The sequence below is a fragment of the Coregonus clupeaformis genome, chromosome 1 (assembly GCF_020615455.1).
Source record: "Coregonus clupeaformis isolate EN_2021a chromosome 1, ASM2061545v1, whole genome shotgun sequence".
In the NCBI taxonomy this organism is placed as follows: domain Eukaryota; kingdom Metazoa; phylum Chordata; class Actinopteri; order Salmoniformes; family Salmonidae; genus Coregonus; species Coregonus clupeaformis.
The window spans coordinates 98815587-98841313 of NC_059192.1; the positions used below are offsets into that span (position 1 = coordinate 98815587).

The 25727-nt window shown below is 45.3% G+C and overlaps 2 protein-coding genes and 1 long non-coding RNA gene across 3 annotated transcripts; all 3 read left to right on the plus strand.

Annotated features, from left to right (window-relative positions):
• Positions 1–200: 200 nt before the first annotated feature.
• Positions 201–2242, plus strand: LOC123492008. The gene is made up of 2 exons (XR_006661581.1): positions 201–349; positions 1998–2242. It is a non-coding gene; the product is annotated as an uncharacterized LOC123492008 (long non-coding RNA).
• A 14146-nt stretch (positions 2243–16388) lies between these two features.
• LOC121574708 (zinc finger protein 665) lies at positions 16389–20917 on the plus strand. The gene is made up of 4 exons (XM_045223615.1): positions 16389–16944; positions 17205–17388; positions 17846–18979; positions 19270–20917. Exons 1-4 carry the CDS (start codon positions 16543–16545, stop codon positions 20019–20021), a joined length of 2472 nt encoding a protein of 823 aa, XP_045079550.1. The 5' UTR covers positions 16389–16542; the 3' UTR covers positions 20022–20917.
• Positions 20918–21203: 286 nt separating this feature from the next.
• LOC121581137 (zinc finger protein 658B) lies at positions 21204–25660 on the plus strand. The gene is made up of 4 exons (XM_041896539.2): positions 21204–21484; positions 22741–22930; positions 23192–24154; positions 24340–25660. Exons 1-4 carry the CDS (start codon positions 21476–21478, stop codon positions 25236–25238), a joined length of 2061 nt encoding a protein of 686 aa, XP_041752473.2. The 5' UTR covers positions 21204–21475; the 3' UTR covers positions 25239–25660.
• Positions 25661–25727: the final 67 nt, after the last annotated feature.

Consider the following 25727-nt stretch of genomic DNA (forward strand, 5'->3'; position numbering starts at 1 on the left):
ACAAAGGGGGACCTGATCCTAGATCAGCACTCCTCCTCTGAGATGCTTTATTAATACGGACCCTGATCTTCAGAGGGTGTGTTACTTCCTTTATTATCGATCACTGTTTTCATTCTAGAATCCAGGTGACCAATCCAGATCCAAACCCAGGTCACTGGGTCCTGACCACAGAGGGGCCTTCAGTCAGACACTGGGGGGATGAACATTAAAGTAGTGGAAGAGGAGGAGCTGGAGGACTTGAGTCAAACTGTTGGGGTGACGGTTAAAGAAGAAGAAGAAGAAGAAGAAGAAGTCAGCTGATTCATTCAGTCCCCAGTAGAAGAAGTGGACTGGGAGGCTGTTGACCTTAGTAAGTGGAGGGAGTTCTGTTGAACTTAGTAAGAGGAGGGAGTTCTGTTGAACTTAGTAAGTGGAGGGAGTTCTGTTGAACTTAGTAAGTGGAGGGAGTTCTGTTGACCTTAGTAAGTGGAGGGAGTTCTGTTGAACTTAGTAAGAGGAGGGAGTTCTGTTGAACTTAGTAAGTGGAGGGAGTTCTGTTGAACTTAGTAAGAGGAGGGAGTTCTGTTGAACTTAGTAAGAGGAGGGAGTTCTGTTGAACTTAGTAAGTGGAGGGAGTTCTGTTGAACTTAGTAAGTGGAGGGAGTTCTGTTGAACTTAGTAAGAGGAGGGAGTTCTGTTGAACTTAGTAAGAGGAGGGAGTTCTGTTGAACTTAGTAAGAGGAGGGAGTTCTGTTGAACTTAGTAAGTGGAGGGAGTTCTGTTGAACTTAGTAAGAGGAGGGAGTTCTGTTGAACTTAGTAAGAGGAGGGAGTTCTGTTGACCTTAGTAAGAGGAGGGAGTTCTGTTGACCTTAGTAAGAGGAGGGAGTTCTGTTGAACTTAGTAAGAGGAGGGAGTTCTGTTGAACTTAGTAAGAGGAGGGAGTTCTGTTGAACTTAGTAAGAGGAGGGAGTTCTGTTGAACTTAGTAAGAGGAGGGAGTTCTGTTGAACTTAGTAAGAGGAGGGAGTTCTGTTGAACTTAGTAAGAGGAGGGAGTTCTGTTGAACTTAGTAAGTGGAGGGAGTTCTGTTGAACTTAGTAAGTGGAGGGAGTTCTGTTGACCTTAGTAAGTGGAGGGAGTTCTGTTGAACTTAGTAAGAGGAGGGAGTTCTGTTGAACTTAGTAAGTGGAGGGGGAGTTCTGTTGAACTTAGTAAGTGGAGGGAGTTCTGTTGACCTTAGTAAGTGGAGGGAGTTCTGTTGAACTTAGTAAGTGGAGGGAGTTCTGTTGAACTTAGTAAGAGGAGGGGAGTTCTGTTGAACTTAGTAAGAGGAGGGAGTTCTGTTGAACTTAGTAAGTGGAGGGAGTTCTGTTGAACTTAGTAAGTGGAGGGAGTTCTGTTGAACTTAGTAAGAGGAGGGAGTTCTGTTGAACTTAGTAAGAGGAGGGAGTTCTGTTGAACTTAGTAAGAGGAGGGAGTTCTGTTGAACTTAGTAAGAGGAGGGGAGTTCTGTTGAACTTAGTAAGAGGAGGGGAGTTCTGTTGAACTTAGTAAGAGGAGGGAGTTCTGTTGAACTTAGTAAGAGGAGGGAGTTCTGTTGAACTTAGTAAGAGGAGGGAGTTCTGTTGAACTTAGTAAGAGGAGGGAGTTCTGTTGAACTTAGTAAGAGGAGGGAGTTCTGTTGAACTTAGTAAGAGGAGGGGAGTTCTGTTGAACTTAGTAAGAGGAGGGAGTTCTGTTGAACTTAGTAAAAGGAGGGAGTTCTGTTGAACTTAGTAAGAGGAGGGAGTTCTGTTGAACTTAGTAAGAGGAGGCGGATGGTGACCTTAAAGAAACATGAAGTAATGAGGACTTACTATCACTGTGTCCCAAATGGCACCCGATCCTCTACTTTAGACCAGAGCTCTATAGCTGAATAGGGAACCATTTGGGACACATATCTTAAAGGTTGCGTCCCCAAAGGGCAGTGTATTTCCGATATTGTACTATATGTAACCTGTACTTGCTGTTCCCCTAGGAGCGTGTCCTAACCACTGCTCAGACAGTGAGGAGAGACCTCCCCACCAGGAGAATCACACAGCTAAAGACCGTCACCACACAGAGAACACAAGCCTCACTCCTGCTCTGACTCTATTTGAAGGACCTGATCAAAGCCATTGATTATGAAATAATTAGTTTCATGATATCATTAGCTACTGTACCCTATTGCAGATATGTATGTTTAATAATTGTGTTTGATTTAATAAATAACGGTTGCAACAACCTGCTTCTCTGCTCTATCAATCAATAGACCATTCAGTAAATGATCCACTGTTTCACATTCTAGTTGGCCTCTCACTCCAGTACGCAAATAGAATGAACCTAGGGAGATTTGGGGCAAAGATATGAATATGAATGAGCTGTGGTTTAGAACGCGCTGTGTGATTGGCTGAGCCATACATGGGATGAGCTCACCACCTGTTGAAAGGTACCAGCGCTCACCCATGACGGCAAAGCAGAGACCATCTGTGGGCTAGGGCGTCGAACGGCTTTTGTTGTTTTGCAATGAAATAACTTGTCTGTAGTGGATGTTTTGACGTGTCAGACAGGTTCACCGACTAAGCAGCTAAAGTGGCGGATAGCCTAGTAAAAAGCACGCCCAAAATAGTTAGTATGAGGTGCTGACTAATGGAGAGTAAACTGTTGTGGAAAATAAAGTGAGTATCACACGCTATACACAAGCGCCCAGTAATTTATTGGGTAAACCACCAACGTTTCAGCATGACTGTGCCTTCTTCAGGGTAAACGTCACGAACGCTTGAACCAGACTATGTAGACAAACAGTGCAATTATGACAACAGTGAGGGGTTGTGTCATAGTACTTAGGGTGATGAGGGATGGAAAAGTCGAATTGTTAAAGAACCAATAGATTGCAGCATGTTGAATATATTAGGCTATTATTTTCATCGTCATATTGCAACGTGATTAGATATTGTATATAATATTAAACATCATAAATCATTATTGTTTCATTAACCTGTTAGTTTAGCCAGAACTAGCTAAATCTGTTAATTAAGCCTAGGGTGACCAGACGTCCCCGATTTTGGTGGCCAGTTACCGGATATACAGTGGGGGAAAAAAGTATTTAGTCAGCCACCGATTGTGTAAGTTCTCCCACTTAAAAAAGATGAGAGAGGCCTGTAATTTTCATCATAGGTACACGTCAACTATGACAGACAAATTGAGTAAAAAAAATCTAGAAAATCACATTGTAGGATTTTTTAATGAATTTATTTGCAAATTATGGTGGAAAATAAGTATTTGGTCACCTACAAACAAGCAAGATTTCAGGCTCTCACAGACCTGTAACTTCTTCTTTAAGAGGCTCCTCTGTCCTCCACTGTCACCTGTATTAATGGAACCTGTTTGAACGTGTTATCAGTATAAAAGACACCTGTCCACAACCTCAAACAGTCACACTCCAAACTCCACTATGGCCAAGACCAAAGAGCTGTCAAAGGACACCAGAAACTAAATTGTAGACCTGCACCAGGCTGGGAAGACTGAATCTGCAATAGGTAAGCAGCTTGGTTTGAAGAAATCAACTGTGGGAGCAATTATTAGGAAATGGAAGACATACAAGACCACTGATAATCTCCCTCGATCTGGGGCTCCACGCAAGATCTCACCCCGTGGGGTCAAAATGATCACAAGAACGGTGAGCAAAAATCCCAGAACCACACGGGTGGACCTAGTGAATGACCTGCAGAGAGCTGGGACCAAAGTAACAAAGCCTACCATCAGTAACACACTACGCCGCCAGGGACTCAAATCCTGCAGTGCCAGACGTGTCCCCCTGCTTAAGCCAGTACATGTCCAGGCCCCGTCTGAAGTTTGCTAGAGTGCATTTGGATGATCCAGAAGAGGATTGGGAGAATGTCATATGGTCAGATGAAACCAAAATAGAACTTTTTTGGTAAAAACTCAACTCATCGTGTTTGGAGGACAAAGAATGCTGAGTTGCATCCAAAGAACACCATACCTACTCTACTGTGAAGCATGGGGGTGGAAACATCATGCTTTGGGGCTGTTTTTCTGCAAAGGGACCAGGACGACTGATCTGTGTAAAGGAAAGAATGAATGGGGCCATGTATCGTGAGATTTTGAGTGAAAACCTCCTTCCATCAGCAAGGGCATTGAAGATGAAACGTGGCTGGGTCTTTCCAGCATGACAATGATCCCAAACACACCGCCCGGGCAACGAAGGAGTGGCTTCGTAAGAAGCATTTCAAGGTCCTGGAGTGGCTTAGCCAGTCTCAGATCTCAACCCCATAGAAAATCTTTGGAGGGGAGTTGAAATCCGTGTTGCCCAGCGACAGCCCCAAAACATCACTGCTCTAGAGGAGATCTGCATGGAGGAATGGGCCAAAATACCAGCAACAGTGTGTGAAAACCTTGTGAAGACTTAAAGAAAACGTTTGTCCTGTGTCATTGCCAACAAAGGGTATATAACAAAGTATTGAGAAACTTTTGTTACCGACCAAATACTTATTTTCCAGCATAATTTGCAAATAAATTCATTAAAAATCCTACAATGTGATTTTCTGAAAATTTTTTTGAATTTTTTTCTCATTTTGTCTGTCATAGTTGACGTGTACCTATGATGAAAATTACAGGCCTCTCTCATCTTTTAAGTGGGAGAACTTGCACAATTGGTGGCTGACTAAATACTTTTTTCCCCACTGTAGCTGTCCCAGAAAATGTCCCTGATTAGCCTTCAGAAAGAAAAAAACAACTCTGAAGTTAAATTGAGGCTGATATTTCCATAATCAAGTGCGGTATCCAATCAGATTTGCATGTAAAAATGCATCCCGCGTATGAGCCTCTTTCCTGGTGAGGGGGCCTCCCTGTCTCCCTCCCCGAGGCTGAGTTAGCAGTGGAGCCCTGGGCTTCACTTTGTTCGACTACAGAGATTAGCTCACTCCTTCCTACTGTTAACACTTCACGGGTAGTTTGTGACACGGTATACAACACGTCAACTATTTCTGTGTACAACACCAACAAGCAATCCAATATTTATTTATAGTCCGCTCTGCGCTATTTTAGCGTGTTATCTCGCCTTTCATGCAGGATACGTTCAACCATGAGGGTTATACTATTTTTTTTAAATAAACGCTGCATTGTCTCAGTCACTCCTGCTAAGCGTTTCTAGTTGACCGGACAACACCCTCACGGGTGAGTCACACTCGCTAAATCCCGTAATAGCGTTTCAGCTAAAACTAATTTCTTGAAATTAATTCTTAACTGAAAGCACTTCATCTGAGTAAGGACAAACTATAGATACTCAGTGCTCTTCCCAGGGTTACCCTCGAGCTCCCCTGTGGTTTCCTGCTGGAGCCCACAATTATGGTCTGGTCGCGGGACACGTAAGGTGAACCCCCCTGAGCCTGTAGTTGTTATCATGCTACTGTTCTTCTTCAGCACTTTATTCAACAAGTCATTTAACTAGTTAATGAAAACCAGTAACACTTCTCTTTTGGTTCCACGGTTTCACCACTGATGGATTTTTTTATATATATAGCAATTACAATGCAGTAGCTTCTAACAATAGTAATTAAGTTCTGTTCTTACCTTACCCCAAAAGTCTTCTAACTTCTAATACATCAATCAGCTCCTGATCTGTCTTCCCAGAATCTCCTCTCCGGTCCCTATCTTTTATATTGGTTTTATACCCTTAAATTGCCCAAGCCCATGCCTCCTTTGACTACAGCCACACAAGACATCCTCCTCCTTCACGTGACATTTAAGCAAAGTTCCATAACACATTTATTCCTTTACACGTGATGTCTACACAGAGTCGGGTACCACGGTGGTACCTTCGTAAGTGACGACAATCCGTCGTGTCATCTGCTTCATGGCCCACGTGCCATCAGGTAACTCTACCAATTCCATCCCAGCGCCCGAGATCTGCGGGGGTGTTGCCATACAAGATGAACCTCCGCCCTCTGGCAGAGGATCATCTGCATACAGTCCACCTGCACCCATCATTTCCTCTGTCTCTGACTGGGTTCTGCTTCTCCCCAGCTGTCTGTGGTTGAGGCCTATTCTCTGTCTCTGACTGGGTTCTGCTGCTCCCCCAGCTGTCTGTGGTTGAGGCCTCTTCCTGTCCCTTCTTCCGCTTCATCTTCCTTGTCTCAGCGTTACCATAGCTCTGTCTGGAGACTGGAGGAGTCACCTGGTCATACTGACTAGACTTCTTCACGACACACCTCACGGTTCAGCTGTCAGATATTTCAGCACTAAATGTATCAGGGCATTGCATGCAAAGGTCTATAGGCTTAGGTGTCCACTGTATGATCTTAATATCTTAATATATACAGTACCAGTCAAAGGTTTGGACACACCTACTCATTCAAGGGATTTTCTTTATTTTTACTATTTTCTACATTGTACAATAATAGTGAAGACATCAAAACTATGACATAACACATATGGAATCATGTAGTAACCAAAAAAAGTGTTAAACAAATCAAGATATATTTTATATTTGAGATTCTTCAAAGTAGCCACCCTTTGCCTTGATGACAGCTTTGCACACTCTTGGCATTCTCTCAACCAGCTTCATGAGGAATGCTTTTACAACAGTCTTGAAGGAGTTCCACATGTTGAGCACTTGTTGGCTGCTTTTCCTTCACTCTGCGGTCCAACTCATCCCAAACCACCTCAATTGGGTTGAGGTCGGGTGATTGTGGAGGCCAGGTCATCTGATGCAGCACTCCATCACTCTCCTTGGTCAAATAGCCCTTACACAGCCTGGAGGTGTGTTTATGGTCATTGTCCGGTTGAAAAACAAATGATAGTCCCACTAAGCACAAACCAGATGGGATGGCGTATCGCTGCAGAATGCTGTCTTAGCCATGCTGGTTAAGTGTGCCTGAATTCTAAATAAATCATTGACAGTGTCACCAGCAAAGCACCCCACATCATCACACCTCCTCCTCCATGCTTCAGGGTGGGAACCACACATGCGGAGATCATCCGTTCACCTAGTCTGCGTCTCACAAAGACACGGCCGCTGGAACCAAAAATCTCAAATTTGGACTTATCAGCCAAAGGACAATTTCCACCGGTCTCATGTCCATTGCTCGTTTTCTTGGCCCAAGCAAGTCTCTTCTTCTTATTGGTGACCTTTAGTAGTGGGTTCTTTGCAGCAATTCGACCATGAAGGCCTGATTCACGCAGTCTCCTCTGAACAGTTGATGTTGAGATGTGTCTGTTACTTGAACTCTGTGAAGCGACTGCACTTTAAGAAACTTTCCAAAGTTCTTCACATTTTCCTGACCTTCATGTCTTAAAGTAATGATGGACTGTCGTTTCTCTTTGCTTATTTGAGCTGTTCTTGCCATAATATGGACTTGGGTCTTTTACCAAATAGGGCTATCTTCTGTATACCACCCCTACCTTGTCACAACACAACTGATTGGCTCAAACACATTAAGAAGGAAAGAAATTCCACAAATTCACTTTTAACAAGGCACACCTGTTTATTGAAATGCATTCCAGGTGACTACCTCATGGAAGCTGGTTGAGAGAATGCCAAGAGTGTGCAAAGCTGTCATCAAGGCAAAGGGTGGCTTTTTTGGTTACTACATGATTCCATATGTGTTATTTTATAGTTTTGATGTCTTCACTATTATTATACAATGTAGAAAAATAGTAAAAATAAAGAAAAACACTGGAATGAGTAGGTGTGTCCAAACTTTTTGACTGGTACTGTATATATATATATATATATATAGATATATATATATATATATATAGATATAGTGCCTTCGGAAAATATTCAGACCCCTTGACTTTTCCACATTTTGTTAGGTTACAGCCTTATTCTAAAAATGGATTAAAATGTTTTTTTCCCTCAATAATCTACACAAAATACCCTATAATGACAAAGCAAAAACAGGATTTTATAAATTTTTGCTAATTTATAAAAAAATTGAAAACTGAAATATCACATTTACATAAGTATTCAGACACTTTACTCAGTGCTTTGTTGAAGCACTTTTGGCAGCGATTACAGCCTCGAGTCTTCTTGGGTATGATGCTGCAAGGCTTGGCACACCTGTATTTGGGGAGTTTCTCCCATTCTTCTCTGCAGATCCTCTCAAGCTCTGTCAGGTTGGATGGGGAGCGTTGCTGCACAGCTATTTTCAGGTCTCTCTAGAGATGTTCGATTGGGTTCAAGTCCGGGCTCTGGCTGGGCCACTCAAGGACATTCAGAGACTTTAGGTGCCTTTTCGCAAACTCCAAGCGGGCTGTCATGTGCCTTTTACTGAGGAGTGGCTTCCGTCTGGCCACACTATCATAAAGGCCTGATTGGTGGAGTGCTGCAGAGATGGTTGTCCTTCTGGAAGGTTCTCCCACCTCCACAGAGGAACTCTGGAGCTCTGTCCGAGTGACCTTCGAGTTCTTGGTCACCTCCCTGACCAAGGCCCTTCTCCCCAGATTGCTCAGTTTGGCCGGGCGGCCAGCTCTAGGAAGGGTCTTGGTGGTTCCAAACTTCTTCCATTTAAGAATGATGGAGGTCACTGTGTTCTTGGGGACCTTCAATACTGCAGACATTTTTGGTATCCTTCCCCAGATCTGTGCCTTGACACAATCCTGTCTCGGAGTTCTACTGGACAATTCCTTGACCTCATGGCTTGGTTTTGCTCTGACCTTATATATGACAGGTGTGTGCCTTTCCAAATTTTTACATTTACATTTTAGTCATTTAGCAGACGCTCTTATCCAGAGCGACTTACAGTTAGTGAGTGCATACATTATTTTTCTATTTTTTCATACTTGGCCCCTGTGGGAATCGAACCCACAACCCTGGCCGTTGCGAAACGCCATGCTCTACCAACTGAGCTACATCCCTGCTGGCCATTCCCTCCCTACCCTGGACGACGCTGGGCCAATTGTGCGCCGCCCCACTGGGTCTCCCGGTCGTGGCCGGCTACGACAGAGCCTGGATTCGAACCAGGATCTCTAGTGGCACAGCTTAGCACTGCGATGCAGTGCCTTAGACACCACAAATCATCTCCAATCAAGTTGTAGAAACATCTCAAGGATGATAAATGGAAACAGGATGCATCTGAGCTCAATTTCGAGTCTCATAGCAAAGGGTCTGAATACTTACGTAAATAAGGTATTTATTTTCTTTGGTTGTTGTTTTTTAGAAAAAAAATTCTAACAACCCTTTTTCGCTTTGTCATTATTGGGTATTGTGTGTAGATTGCTGATGATTTTTTTTTTAAATCCATTTTAGAATAAGGCTGTAACGTAACAAAATGTGGAAAAAGTTGAGGGGTCTGAATACTTTCCGAAGGCACTGTATATAATGCCTATATAAAGGAAAAGAAGCTTAGGTCTAACCCCAGAGAGATAGAGATATGCCGATGGCATGCTACGACACCGACATGCATTTCTTTATGTCAGATGGCTACTGCATCTTCTATACAGATATAGATGTACAGAAGGAGGGTAATCTGATCATTTGTATAAAGATGAGCATTATAATGTTCGATTATAGGAGTAACTCTGGTAGGCCTAAAACAGTCTTCCTCACCTCAAGTTCAACTGTCGGGGTCAGTTCAAGCGGGTGCACTGCCTTCATATCATAGGCCTGCAGTAGCTTTAAACGCCAAACCTTCACAAATGTTTCTACACTTTATTAGGGTAATATCAAAAGTAAGTCAAGCCATTTTTTATAGGGAAAATATGAGCAGAAGAGTGAATGTAAACCAGGGGGAAAATGCACAACCCTCCCTTTAATAAATAACACACACTACCCTCCCTTAAAAAAAAATAACACACACAACCCTCCCCAAAGCAAAATACAAGTTTGACAACCCTCTCCTATTTTGGACCACCCCTTCCCCCCCACCCCGCCCCGAGTAAATGTCGATCTGTCCTTTACTGCCCCCAACTGAACTATAGTACAAATCCATTACACATTGTGATACAAAATGAGAAAAGGGGAAACAGGAAAAATTAAATAATATTTTTTAATAACCCTTCCAACTAACCCTACACTAATTAAAACCCCACTACCCCATTCCACTACTTTGACCCTCCCCTGCTCCTGCACCCTGCCAGCGGCCTGGGAGGACGGGACACCACCACTCAACACACCCTGTAACTCTTCTGAAGTCAAATCTTGTATACCCAAATACTACCACAACATCTATTTTCTGTGATTTACGTTCCATTTCTGTGGTACAGTTGATAACCATTGCTATGAATGCTAAGAAGCCAACCTTACTGAAGCATATAAATCACTGGTTGGCCTTTCCCTCGGTGCTGGCACAGATCTACTACTCACAGGGATCCTCTCAGGATCCCTCACCCCGACCCATCCTCCTCTACTTTCTTCACTGCCTCAGTTTAGGACACCTTCTGCACTACTCTGATTCTGGCCACCTCAACCTGCCTCTCTCACACCGGACACTTCCGATCCCCAGTAACATGGGCACCCCTATAGTTGACACACATAACTTTATCCACCGAAACTACACAATCCTCTATCCCATGCCATCATGCACACTTCCCACATAAACTAAGCTGACATATGGAATTGTTTTAAGATGGTCATACTATGGATTATTTAGGTATTTGATTTAGAATTTTAGGACCCCTTTAGGTATAAAGATAATATTATTTTTTTTTAAAGATTTTATAAAAATTGAATTTGGCCTTTAATACTATAGCCCAGAGAAACGCATTGAATAACAAATTTAATGGCAAAAATACAGTAAAAAATAAATAATTAGAAACAAGGTTTTTAAGTGTTTGTCCTATAAATAAGACACATAAGAAAGTTCTGGATATATATTTTTTATACACATTTTTAACCCCTACCTTCATACTTCCATAAAAACATTTTTTACCGGTACTGGTTACCTTCAGACGAGTGACACTTGTGGGGGTCGTGAGAGTCTCCCCCTTTCCATAGAGTGGTCATAATAGTTTGTGGGTCAAACAGTTCGGACGCTACAGACGTTTTTCGTGAGAAGACACTCGATACTGTGTGCTCCTTGTGCTCGCTGAAATCTACGACCACCGGGCAAAATTGCGTGAAAACTGTTTGTCCCATTGTAGAAATGTCCTTTCGTATGATACCCGGAGGCAAAGTCATGAATATCTGTCGGGTGATTGGTTGAGGCTCCTGGAGTGCGTGACATCACTCGAGCCCTTACCAAAACATGGCGGACAATTTCACTCGTCTCGGATCTGAAACCAGTAGTAACCACCGATTTCAGACAAATATGTTCAACTCATCGTTTATCCACTGACCAGTGCATTTACGGGGATAGTTAATGAAATGTAACTAGCTAGCTCACTGGCCAGGCAGTAACGTTAGGCGCTAACTAATCGTGGACTCGTCCTATTTTTTCATACAAGCAACACATACCAGACAGTTTGTGGAAAGGTAGAAATAACAATTAGTGGGCCCGTTTTTTAAATTATCGGACAGTGAAACGAAAATATATTGGTAGCTAGCTGAGCTAGTCATTTATTTCCCAATTCATTTGGTGGTCGGTTCTACTGCTCATACCGGCAGCATGAGTGGGCTAAACAGAAGGCTGTAGAGCGTCTGTGTGACATCACGTGCTCAAGAAACTCAACCAATCACCCAACGGTTTTATGCCAAGATTCATGAATATTAATGATGTTGAGTCAAACTGTTGGGGTGACGTTAAAGAGGAGGACTTGAGTCACACTATTGTTTTTTTTAACCTTTATTTAACTAGGCAAGTCAGTTAAGAACAAATTCTTATTTACAATGATGGCCTACACCGGACGACGCTGGGCCAATTGTGCGCTTCCTATGGGACTCCTAATCACGGCCGGTTGTGATACAATCTGGAATCGAACCAGGGGTCTGTAGCGACACATCAAGCACTGAGATGCAGTGCCTTAGACCGCTGCGCCACTCAGGAGTTAAAGAGGAGGGGGAGCTGGAAGACTTGAGTCAAACTATTGGGTTCATGGTTAAAGAGGAGGGGAGGAGCTGGAAGACTTGAGTCAAACTGTTGGGTGACTGTTAAAGAGGAGGAAGAAGAGGAGGAGGAAGTCAGTGGATTAATTCATTTTATCCCCAGTAGAAGAAGTGGACTGGGAGGCTGTTGACCTTAGTAAGTGGAGGACAAATGGTGATTTTAAAGAAACATTAAATAATTGTATTTTAATAATGACAGCCCACACAATAAATTATTTTTAACTTTCAAACCCACACCAGTGTCTGGACTTGGATTTTTTATACCACCCAGCACACATTTGTGGTAATAATTTTTCCTTTTGCTTTTCAAACATGAAGGAGAATCACACAGCTAAAGGCCGTCACCACACAGAGAACACAAGCATCACTCCTGCTCTGACTCTATTTGAAGGACCTGATCAAAGCCATTGATTATGAAATTATTAGGTTCATGATATCATTAGCTACTGTACCCTATTGCAGATATTTATGTTTAATTAATTGACACTACACATTTTAGTCATTTAGCAGACACTCTTATCCAGAGCGACTTACAGTTAGTGAGTGCATACATGTTTTTTGTGTGTTTTTTTCATACTGGCCCCCGTGGGAAATGAACCCACAACCCTGGCGTTGCAAAACGCCATGCTCTACCAACTGAGCTACCGGACTACACAGCACATTATCTTTCCTTTATTGAAGCTCCCTGATGGTGCTGAGAAACCTGATGACTGGCAGCGGTAGCATACCTACATCATGGGATGACAGTCAGTGTGACCTTCTGCGTAAAGGTGATCGTTGCAACAACTCGCTTTTCTGCTCTTGTCTATTCAAAAAAACATTCAGTACCTATTCGGAAATTTTCCAGTTTTACTTCTGGTTTGTCTTCACACCCCGGTACAGTAGGTGGCGGTAATGGGCATTTTCAGTTGGTTTGCAAACATAAAAAAATAAAAAAAATAAAAAAATAACACTACAGTAGAAGAAAAGGGTAAGAAGAAAATAGGAAGTGGTCGGTGAGAGGTGTGCAGAAGGACATGAGACAAAGGAATGTGTAGCATTGGGGTAAGTAGTGGTATGTGCTAATTGTAGGGGGTGGCCATGGGGCTGGGAATCAGAAATGTCCCGTGTGAGAGAAACAGGTTGAGGTTTCCAGGGTAAGAGTATATTTACATGTACATCATTTAGCAGACGCTCTTATCCAGAGCGACTTACAAATTGGTGCATTCAACTTATGATAGCCAGTGGGACAACCACCTTTTTTTTCTTTTTTTTATGGGGGTGGGGGAAGAAGGATTATTTTATACTATTCCAGGTATTCCTTAAAGAGGTAGGGTTTCAAGTGTCTCCGGAAGGTGGTCAGTGATTCCGCTGTCCTGGCGTCGTGGGGGAGCTTGTTCCACCATTGGGGGTGCCAGAGCAGTAAATAGCTTTGACTGGGCTGAGTGGGAACCGTGCTTCCGTAGAGGTAGGGGAGCTAGCAGCCCAGAGGTGGATGAACGTAGTGCCCTCGTTTGGGTGTAGGGTCTGATCAGAGATTGAAGGTAAGGAGGTGCCGTTCCCCTCACAGCTCCGTAGGCAAGCACCATGGTCTTGTAGTAGATGCAAGCCTCAACTGGAAGCCAGTGGAGGTGTGCGGAGGAGCGGGGTGACATGAGAGAACTTGGGAAGATTGAACACCAGACGGGCTGCAGCGTTCTGGATGAGTTGTAGGGGTTTAATGGCACAGGCAGGGAGCCCAGCCAACAGCGAGTTGCAGTAATCCAGACGGGAGATGACAAGTGCCTGGATTAGGACCTGTGCCGCTTTCTGTGTAAGGTAGGGATCGTACTCTGCGAATGTTGTAGAGCATGAACCTGCAGGATCGGGTCACCACTTTGATGTTAGCGGAGAACGACAGGGTGTTGTCCAGGGTCACGCCAAGGTTATTTGCACTCTGGGAGGAGGACACAATGGAGTTGTCAACCGTGATGGCGAGATCATGGAGCGGGCAGTCCCTTCCCGGGAGGAAGAGCAGGTCCGTCTTGCCGAGGTTCAGCTTGAGGTGGTGATCCAACATCCACACTGATATGTCTGCCAGACATGCAGAGATGCGATTCGCCACCTGGTTATCAGAAGGGGGAAAGGAGAAAATGAATTGTGTGTCGTCTGCGTAGCAATGATAGGAGAGACCATGTGAGGATATGACAGAGCCAAGTGACTTGGTGTATAGAGATAATAGGAGAGGGCCTAGAACTGAGCACTGGGGGACACCAGTGGTGAGAGCACGTGGTGCAGAGACAGATTCTCGCCACGCCACCTGGTAGGAGCGACCTGTCAGGTAGGACGTAATCCAAGAGTGAGCAGCGCCGGAGATGCCCAACTCGGAGAGGGTGGAGAGGAGGATCTGATGGTTCACAGTATCAAAGGTAGCAGATAGGTCTAGAAGGATAAGAGCAGAGGAGAGATAGTTAGCTTTAGCAGTGCAGAGAGCCTCCGTGACACAGAGAAGAGCAGTCTCAGTTGAATGACCAGTCTTGAAACCTGACTGGTTTGGATCAAGAAGGTAATTCTGAGAGAGATAGCAGGAGAGTTGGCTAGAGACGGCACGCTCAAGAGTTTTGGAGAAAAAATAAAGAAGGGATACTGGTCTGTAGTTGTTGAGGGATCGAGTGTAGGTTTTTTGAGGAGGGGTGCAACTCTCGCTCTCTTGAAGACGGGAGGGACATGGCCAGCGGTCAAGGATGAGTTGATGAGCGAGGTGAGGTAAGGGAGAAGGTCTCCGGAAATGGTCTGGAGAAGAGAGGAGGGGATAGGGTCAAGCAGGCAGGTTGTTGGGCGGCCGGCCGTCACAAGTCGCAAGACTTCATCTGGAGAGAGAGGGGGGAGAAAGAAGTCAAAGCATAGGGTAGGGCAGTGTGAGCAGGACCAGCGGTGTCATTTAACTTAATAAATGAGGATCGGATGTCGTCAACCTTCTTTTCAAAATGGTTGACAAAGTCATCCACAGAGAGGGAGGAGGGAAGAGGAGGAGGATTCAGCAGAGAGGAGAAAGTGGCAAAGAGCTTCCTAGGGTTAGAGGCAGAGGCTTGAAATTTAGAGTGGTAGAAAGTGGCTTTAAACGCGGACACAGAGGAAGAGAATGTAGAGAGGAGGGAGTGAAAAGATGACAGGTCCGCAGGGAGTCTAATTTTCCTCCATTTCCGCTCGGCTGCCCGGAGCCCTCTTCTGTGCGCTCGCAATGAGTCGTCAAGCCACGGAGCAGGAGGGGAGGACCGAGCCGGCCGGGAGGATAGGGGGCATAGAGAGTCAAAAGATGCAGAAAGGGAGGAGAGGAGGGTTGAGGAGGCAGAATCAGGAGATCGGAGGGAGAAGGATTTAGCAGAGGGAAGAGATGATAGGATGGAAGAGGAGAGAGTAGCGGGAGAGAGAGAGCGAAGGTTGCAATGGCACATTACCATCTGAGTAGGGGCAGAGTGAGTAGTGTTGGAGGAGAGCGAGAGAGAAAAGGATACAAAGTAGTGGTCGGAGACTTGGAGGGGAGTTGCAGTGAGATTAGTAGAAGAACAGCATCTAGTAAAGATGAGGTCAAGCGTATTGCCTGCCTTGTGAGTAGGGGGGGGACGGTGAGAGGGTGAGGTCAAAAGAGGAAAGGAGTGGAAAGAAGGAGGCAGAGAGAAATGAGTCAAAGGCAGACGTAGGGAGGTTAAAGTCACCCAGAACTGTGAGGGGTGAGCCATCCTCAGGAAAGGAACTTATCAAGGCGTCAAGCTCATTGATGAACTCTCCAAGGGAACCTGGAGGGCGATAAATGACAAGGATGTTAAGCTTGAATGGGCTAGTGACTGTGACAGCATGGAATTCAAATGAGAAGATAGACAGATGGGTCAGGGGAAAAAGAGAGAATGTCCACTTGGGAGAGATGAGGATTCCTGTTCCACCGTCGCGCTGAGTAGTGAAGAAGTTGTCATATGCTGAGGCAGTGAAGAAAGTAGAGGAAGAGGGGTTAAGGAGGGGGGAGTGGTGAGAGTAGGAGATATGTACCTGTTTAGAGGGATAGGCCAACAAGTGATAAATGTTTCAATAAGATTGGATTTTTAGCGTTTATAGCAATGGTTATTAATTGTAATTCGACGTAAGTCTAAGAAAATTGAGGTTGTGGTGGCAGCTGCAGAGAAGTATTTGGGTGAGCGAGACTTGACATCAGAAGAGTTACAGGGAGTGTTAAGGGGTGCTGTCCCATCATTTCAGGTTGAGTGCATGAGGTAGGAGTGAGTGTATTTAAATAGTGGAGAAGGGTGGGGTTAATTATTTTTCAAGGAAAGATAAGGGAGTTGTACTCCAGTCTAGTAGGTGGCGGTAATGTAACAAATCGGATGCCAACCGCCGTTAAACCTCATTGAAGAAGAAGAAGAAGAAGTAGGAAGTAGTCGACGAGAAGCTAGCTAGCTAGCATGTTTATTATTTAGCTAGCTAGCTACTTGACTTCAAAAATATTGTACTAACTAATTAACATTCTCTTTTACGGATTTTAGCTGTCTTGCCATTGACTACATTTTTGTTGGCACGTGGGTAGGACAATATGAGTGGAGAGAGGGAAACGTTGTTGGATGGAATCGAACAGAGTTTGTGGAATTTAACCGAGAACAATTTACGTTACCTGTGTGAACGTTGTGGAATAGCTGGCCAAGATGGCTCCGAAGTTAAAGGAAAGAATTATCGTTCGTTGCGTCGTAAAATAGAAGAATATTGCGAAAGTGATGATTTAATGAAATTAGAGGACCAGGGAATGTCTTGGTTACTGCAACTGCAAAACGACATCAAAACAATACAGGAAGATGCTATCCTCAGCCAGTCAGCGCAAGTGGACACACTGGACAGCACCGAACCAAGCAGAACCAAGAACGAGGAGGGCGCTGAGAGGTTGACAGACCCAGCTCCAGAGAGAGACATATCACCAGAACGGAGGGAGAAAGGGAGTGGCGTGAGTATTATTACTCACAATTACTTGTCAGATAATTATAGTAGATCGGAAAACAGATACAGATTATCTGGGCTTCAGCAGCCTAGATCTAGGAGCAGTTTAGCCTTTTAGATCATAACGAATGAATATTATATAGATAGGGGGGCGGAACCTGATCGTAGAGCAGTACACCTACTCTGAAACGCTTTATGAATATATGGGCCCAGATCCTTATAACTGTGTTAAGACTACACTGACACACTCTCTATTTTGTATCGTAGGACTCAGAAGACCCATCCAGACAGTCCCCACCCAGTTCTTCGGAACCCCAACACTCAGCGTCATCACCGGATCCTGACAAGAACCATGGTGACCAGAGGTCAAAACTGGGTAGTCTGCGAATAGTTCTACAAAAAGTTGTTGTCGTCAAGGAGGAGGAAGACGACTGGGATTGTTATGTTAGAGGTAAGTGATTAGATGATTCAGGACAGGTGTGTTGAGATAAGATGTACTTTAATGTCCATTAACCTACAGAGAACGAAAATGTGTCTTTGTGTTAGTGCTGGGTTGAACGAAAGACTGCACACTGTAGGTAATTAAGCAAGCCTAGGGACAGGAGTCTATCTCCTGTTTCTGTAACGGGAGGCAGCTTGATGTACAAGCCTAGGGACTAACGGGAGGCAGCTTGATGTACAAGCCTAGGGACTAACGGGAGGCAGCTTGATGTACAAGCCTAGGGACTAACGGGAGGCAGCTTGATGTACAAGCCTAGGGACTAACGGGAGGCAGCTTGATGTACAAGCCTAGGGACTAACGGGAGGCAGCTTGATGTACAAGCCTAGGGACTAACGGGAGGCAGCTTGATGTACAAGCCTAGGGACAGGATATACAAGTACAGCCCCCTCCCGTCTCTGTCCCATAGGTGAGAGTCCCAACCAACCATCTGCCAGTGAATATAATCCCTCTTCATCGGAAGATCCTGAACATTCCGAATCCGAAGATCCTGAACATTCCGAATCAGAAGATCCTGAACATTCCGAATCAGAAGAACCTGAACAACGACGAGTGAAAGGCAAAACTAAGACTCACAGCTGCCTAGCGTGTGGGAGGAAGTTTGTCTCCTTGTACACACTAAGGAGACACCAGAAGAGGACACACACAGGAGAGGAGACAGAGAACAGGACACATACAGGAGAGGAGAAGGAGAAGAGCAGCCTTCCCTCTGACAGTAAAGGACAGAGTCCTGCTTCAGGAGAACCTGAACAACAGAAGAGGAAATGGGGGGTCAGGAAGACCCACTCCTGCCCCGAGTGTGGGAGACACTGCCCATCCTTATCAGCACTGAAGGTACACCAGAGAATCCACACTGGAGAGAAGCCTTACCTCTGCTCTGAGTGTGGGAAGGGCTTCACTTATCAAAGTAGCTTGAGATTACACCAGAAGAAAGACTCAGCGGACAAGATTACCTGCTGCTGTGGACAAGAATTCTCCTCAAAGTGTGTTCTGGAGGTACACTTGAAGGTAGACACTGGAGCCAAGCCTTACACCTGCTGTGTGTGTGGCAAGGGGTTTGGTAAAAAAGAACGGTTAAAAGAACACCAGCGATCTCACACGGGAGAGATGCCTTACTCTTGCTCTTTCTGTGGCAAGGGTTACTATCAAAAACCGGCTTGGAAAGCCCACGAGCGAACACACACCGAGGAGAAGCCCCTGTGCTCCGTGTGCGGACGGACCTTCTCCAATAAGACTACGTTAAAAGTCCACCAGCGAACACACACAGGAGAGAAGCCTTTCCTCTGCTCTGAGTGTGGCAAGGGCTTCCTCAGTAAAGCATACCTGACGACCCACCAGCGATTCAACTGTTCTGGGGGAGAGGAACGACGGCGAGCAAAGAGGTTTCACAAGTGTCCGGACTGTGGGAAGGAATTCACTCAAGCAAACAAACTGGAGAGACACATGAGAACACACACAGGAGAGAGACCTTACCAGTGCTCTGTGTGTGGGATGAGGTTCAACCAGAAAGGGAATCTCAAAACGCATTTTAAAGTGCACACAGGTGAGTGTCCTCCTTTACCATTGATACATCATGATGGACTACAAGCAAACTGTCAGTGATCAAAACCATATTGTTTACAACATCTAGACCATGTCTTAGTAGACTCAACCACACCTTAACAATAACATTGTTGCATGTTGCATTGTTTGAGTCCCAAATGGCACCCTATTCATCTATAGTGCACTACTTTTGACCAGCGCCCTGGGCCCACTGTCCATCCGTCTGTGTGTCCATCCGTCTGTGTGTCCGTCCGTCTGTGTGTCTGTCCGTCTGTATGTCTGTCTATACAGGAGGGGATCCCAGTTTACTGGCTGACATCGACATGGAGGCGACTTCCTCTGAACAACCTCGGGACAACAGACGTAAAGCTGGGAGACCACAACGCTGTCTGGATCAGCATGACGAGGAGGGAACCCACAACCTACCGGCACCACAAACCCACAACCTCCCGGCACCGCCGAGGGAGGGAACCCACAACCTCCCGGCACCGCCGAGGGAGGGAACCCACAACCTCCCGGCACCGCCGAGGGAGGGAACCCACAACCTCCCGGCACCGCCGAGGGAGGGAACCCACAACCCCCCGGCACCACAGAAACCCACCATGTCCCCCAGGGGAGAAAAACACTATCTCTGCCCTGAATGTGGCAAGACTTACACCCGGGAATACGACCTCCGAGTCCACCTCAGAACGCACACAGGAGAGAGACCGTACCAGTGTGACGAATGCGGAAAGACCTTTGTCCGGAAACAAGGGCTCCGTCAACACCGGCGGTCACATGCTCCCAAGCCCATGGGACCGACCCGCCAGTTAGGCAGGCCCGTCAGCATGGGATCCAGTAGTAGAAGGTCTAACCAATCTCCCAGGGTGGGAAGCTCTAAGCAGCAGTTATCCAGGGTTGATAAACCCATGCCTCCATACCCTAGTGTAGAGAGACCCATGCCGTTCCATACAGTGGAAAGACCCATGCCTTTACATCGAGTGGAAAGACCCATGCCCTTACCAGACATGGAGAGAGAACACTGGCAGTACTGGCACCTTTAAACACCATGGCTATGTCTTCATCCCAAATGGTATTCTATTCCCTATATAGTGCACTACTTTTAACCAGGGCTCATTGGGTTCTGGACAAACGTAGTGCACTATAAACCGAATAGGGTGCCATTTTGGGGACACCATGTCTCTCATGACTAAACAGAAATGTTCTTCTTGCTTCCGTTGTGTGTGTCTGTGTGCGTGCATGTTGTTGCTTCCTCGTTTATGATCAGTATAATAATCGTGCCCACTGTGCAAGATAATCATGCCAACTGTAGTTGTAGTTCCGTACATATTTTATAAACTAAAATTAAGCGATTGCATTTTTGTCCTTTCTAGTGTTTAAAAAAAATCTTATTTTACTAATTGAAGCTGTAATGATACAACAAAATCCACTGTGGTCCAGTAAATGAGTGATGTCATAATGTCATGGTCCAGTAAATGAGTGATGTCATAATGCCATGGTCCAGTAAATGAGTGACGTCATAATGCCATGGTCCAGTAAATGAGTGACGTCATAATGCCATGGTCCAGTAAATGAGTGATGTCATAATGCCATGGTCCAGTAAATGAGTGACGTCATAATGCCATGGTCCAGTAAATGAGCGTTGTGGAAACAAACCTGGGCTCTTTGTATATGCCTTATAACATTTGATTTCATTAACTGACTACAAGCAGAGATGGCTAAATTGTAAGAGACCACTCTCTTTCACAGCCACTGTTCTTCCGCAAGAGACTTCATCTATTGTCTTTACCCTCCAGCCCAGATGGTGGCAGTGTGTGTGTTGCTTCCTCATCTGTGATCAGTACAATAAAGTCCACTGTGTTGCGTAAAATAATCATACCAACTGTAGTTGTCTTCCTGTGCATATTTTAATCAACAAAAATGAAGTGTTTGCATTTTAGTCCTTGTGTTTTTTTATATATATATATATATATATATATATATATATGTATGTTATGTTACTTATTGAAGCTGTCATGATACTAAGAAATCCACAGTGACTTGCATGTCATAATGCCATTGACCAATAAATTAACATTGGGGGGGGGGAAAAACGTATTTCTCTCTTTATTACCTTTTATCTATAAAAACATTTGATTTCAGGAACGATCAGATTGCTATGTTGCAAGAGACCTGTAATCTATTGTCTTTATCCTCCAGACCGCATAGCGGCGCTAAAGCGTACTCAAACGACAACCTCATACCAGAAGTCGGAAGACAGACAAGAGTTCGACAGTTTACCAAACTTCACTTATAACACCTCAGCGTTCAAAACACTAAGCAGAAAAAAATTATAAAAGACCGTTGCTTTTGATTAAATAGCATCAGGCGTTGGTATTTCCCAGCCTACAACCAACGAGACGCGAGGTTACGACCAACAACACTGCCAGTCAGCATGATAAATGTACAACTAAACTAGCTTTCTAGGTAGTTAGCTCAGGGATTCATTCCCGTAGCTATGGACGAGGTAAGAATCTCAACGTGTGCTAGCCACATCTCTTTTCTGCTCTGCAAACTGCTCGGTGGTTGCTGTACCAAATGTTGTGGCTAGCTAGCAAATCAAGTTGCTCAGTATTTTATAGAGTACAGTGAATGGTAGCAACATCAGTATTAGCTAGGAATGTTGTAGCTCGCTGATATGATTTTGTTTTCTAGTAAGGTAGCTAGTTAACTGGCCAGCTAGCTAGGTGAATGAAAATCCAATGAACAGTAGCTGGTATAATTAGGTTTACATTGGTTGATATCAAATCAAATATTATTGGTCACATACACATATTTAGCAGATGTTATTGCGGGTGTAGCGAAATTATTGTGTTCCTAGCTCCAACAATTCACAACAATACACACAAATCTAAAAGTAAAATAATGGAATTAAGAAATTTATAAATATTAGAACGAGCAACGTTGGAGTGGTATTGACTAAAATACAGTAGAATAGAATACAGAATATACATATGAGATGAGTAAAGCAGTATGTAAACATTTTTAAAGTGACTAGTGTTCCATTATTAAAGTGGCTATGTATCCATGTCTATGTATATAGGGCAACAGCCTCTAAGGTGCAGGGTTGAGTAACCGGGTGGTAGCCGGCTAGTGATGGCTATTTAACAGTCTGATAGCCTTGAGATAGAAGCTGTTTGTCAGTCTCTCGGTCCCAGCTTTGATGCACCTATACTGACCTCGCCTTCCGGATGATAGCGGGGTGATCAGGCCGTGGCTCGGGTGGTTGATGTCCTTGATAATATTTTTGGCCTTCCTGTGACATCGGGTGCTGTAGGTGTCCTGGAGAGCAGGCAGTGTGCCCACGGTGATGCGTTGGGCAGACCGCACCATCCTCTGGAGAGCCCTGCGGTTGCGGGCGGTGCAGTTGCTGTACCAGGCAGTGGTACAGCCCGACAGGATGCTCTCAATTGTGCATCTGTAAAAGTTTGTGAGGGTCTTAGGGGCCAAGCCGAATTTCTTCAGCCTCTTGAGGTTGAAGAGGCGCAATACCACACTGTCTGTGTGGGTGGACCATTCCAGATTGTCAGTGATGTGTACACCGATAGTTGTTAAACCAGTTATATTTAGCTGGAAAGGTTTCGTTCAAAGAGAAGTTGTCTTTTCCATAACAAGCAAAACATTTGCCTTGCTATTTACGATGGTGTCTTATTGCTAAATCTACCTTTAATAATGTAACTAGCTAGTGTGTTGTTAAAACTGCACTGTCACTATTCATCATAGGACTCTGAAGACCTGTCCAGCCTGTCTCTATCCACGGTGTCCCCGAGTCCTGACAGGAACCATGGTCACCAGGAGGACAGTAACCGTGGTGATCAGAAAGACACACCGCAGGGTCAAGACGTCAACAGTGAAACACCAACATTTAATATCGTAGTCAAAGAGGAAGAAGACTGGGAACTAGATAATACAGGTGGGTCGCTGGAGCCAGGCTAACTTGGGATGAGTCCCAAATGGCACCCTATTCCCTATATAGTCCATTACTCTTGACCAGAACCCTATGGTTTATAGGGTGCCATTTGGGGAGCCATCTTGGATAGCGTTGCCATAAATCCTACAACAGGAGAAGCACAGGAGAAGTTGTAAAATAAGGGAGAAACCCGGTAGGTATGCATATGCACACTGAGTCTGACTCAGTCTCACTGACTCTATCTGTCCTGTCTCGTCCCCACAGGAGAGAGTCCCAGCCATCACTCTGCAGGCGAGGAGAAGCCCTCTACACCAGGAGAACCTGAACAACACCAGATGATACGCAGAACAAGGCAGAAAAAGACCCACCCATGCCCAGATTGTGGGAGACACTGCCAAACATTATCTGCACTACAAATACACATGAGAACCCACACAGGAGAGAAGCCTTACACTTGCCTTGTGTGTGAGAAAACATTCACTATTAGACAAGCTTTGAAAACACACCAACGAACACACACAGGAGAGAAGCCTTATACCTGCTCTGAGTGTGGGAAGGGCTTCGCTCATCAAGATAGCTTGAGATACCACCAAAAGAGGAATTCTGAACAGATTAAAACAGACCCGGATGACAAGTTTGGCTGCTGCTGTGGACAAGAGTTCTCCTCAAAGTGTGTTCTGGAGGTTCACTTGAAGACAAACACTGGAGCCAAGCCTTACACCTGCTGTGTGTGTGGCAAGAGGTTCAATAAAGAATCGTTAAAAGAACACCAGCGATCTCACACAGGAGAGAAGCCTCACTCTTGCTCTTTCTGTGGCAAGGGTTACTATCACAAACCGGCTTGGAAAGCCCACGAGCGAACACACACCGAGGAGAAGCCCCTGTGCTCCGTGTGCGGACGGACCTGCTCTAACAAGTATACATTAAAAGTCCACCAGCGAACACATACAGGAGAGAAGCCTTTCCTCTGCTCTGAGTGTGGCAAGGGCTTCATCAGTAAAGGACTCCTGATGACCCACGAGCGATTCAACTGTTCTGGGGGAGAGGAACGACGGCGAGCAAAGAGGTTTCACAAGTGTCCGGACTGTGGGAAGGAATTCACTCAAGCAAACAAACTGGAGAGACACATGAGAACACACACAGGAGAGAGACCTTACCAGTGCTCTGTGTGTGGGATGAGGTTCAACCAGAAAGGGAATCTCAAAACGCATTTTAAAGTGCACACAGGTGAGTGTCCTCCTTTACCATTGATACATCATGATGGACTACTAGCAAACTGTCAGTGATCAAAACCATGTTGTTTAAAACATCAAGACCATGTCTTAGTAGACTCAACCACACCTTAACAATAACATTGTTGCATCGTGTCTGTCTGTCTCCATCTCTCTCTCTGTCCATCTGTCTGTCTGCAGACCGGGATCCCAGATTGCTGCTGCCGGACATCAGGGCGACTTCTTCAGAAGCAGCTAAACAACCTCCAGACAACAGACACAATGTTGGGAAACCACAACGATGCCTGAATCAGATTGGCAAGGAGGGAACCCACAACCTACCAGCAACAAAAACCCACAACCTTCTGGCACCACAAACCCACAACCTTCCGGCACCACAAACCCACAACTTCCCAGCACTGCAGAGGGAGGGAACCCACGACCTCCCGGCACCGCAGAGGGAGGGAACCCACGACCTCCCGGCACTGCAGAGGGAGGGAACCCACGACCTCCCGGCACCGCAGAGGGAGGGAACCCACGACCTCCCGGCACCGCAGAGGGAGGGAACCCACGACCTCCCGGCACCGCAGAGGGAGGGAACCCACGACCTCCCGGCACCACAGAGGGAGGGAACCCACAACCTCCCGGCACCACAGAGGGAGGGAACCCACAACCTCCCAGCACCACAGAGGGAGGGAACCCACAACCTCCCGGCACCACAGAGGGAGGGAACCCACAACCTCCCGGCACCACAGAGGGAGGGAACCCACAACCTCCCGGCACCACAGAAATCCACCATGTCCCCCAGGGGAGAAAAACACTTCCTCTGCCCTGAATGTGGCAAGAGTTACACCAGGGAATACAACCTCAGTGTCCACCTCAGAATGCACACAGGAGAGAGACTGTACAAGTGCTGTGAATGCGGGAAGACCTACGGCCGGAAAAACAATCTCCAACAACACCGGCGGTCACATGCTCCCAAGCCCATGGGACCGACCCGCCAGTTAGGCAGACCACCCAGTATGGGCTCTAGTAGCGGAAGGTCCATCCAATTACCCAGGGTGGGAAGAGCTAAGCAAAAAATACATATATCAATGTAAATATGAGAGACCGATGCCCTTACCGGACATGGAGAGAGAACACTGGCAGTACTGGCACCTTTAAACATGGGGCTAGGCCCATATCTTCATCCCAAATGGCACCCTATTCCCTATATAGTGCACTACTTTTGATCTGGGCCCATATGGGACCCATAGGGCTCTGCTGAAATGTAGTGCACTATATAGGGAATAGGGTGCCATTTGGGACATCCACTATGACTATACAGATACATTCTTCTTTCTGGCTTAGTGTGTGTGTGTGTGTATTTGTGTGTGCGGGTGTCCGTATGCACGCACGTGTTTGTGTGTGTGTGTGTTGTGAACAGTACAATAAAGTCCACTGTGTTGTGTAAGATAATCATACTAACTAGTTGTAATCCTGTGCCTATTTTAATCAATCAAAATGAAGCTATTGCATTTTAGTCCTTGTGTTTTTTGAAATATCTTATTTTACTTATTGAAGCTATCGTGATACTAAGAAATGACTTG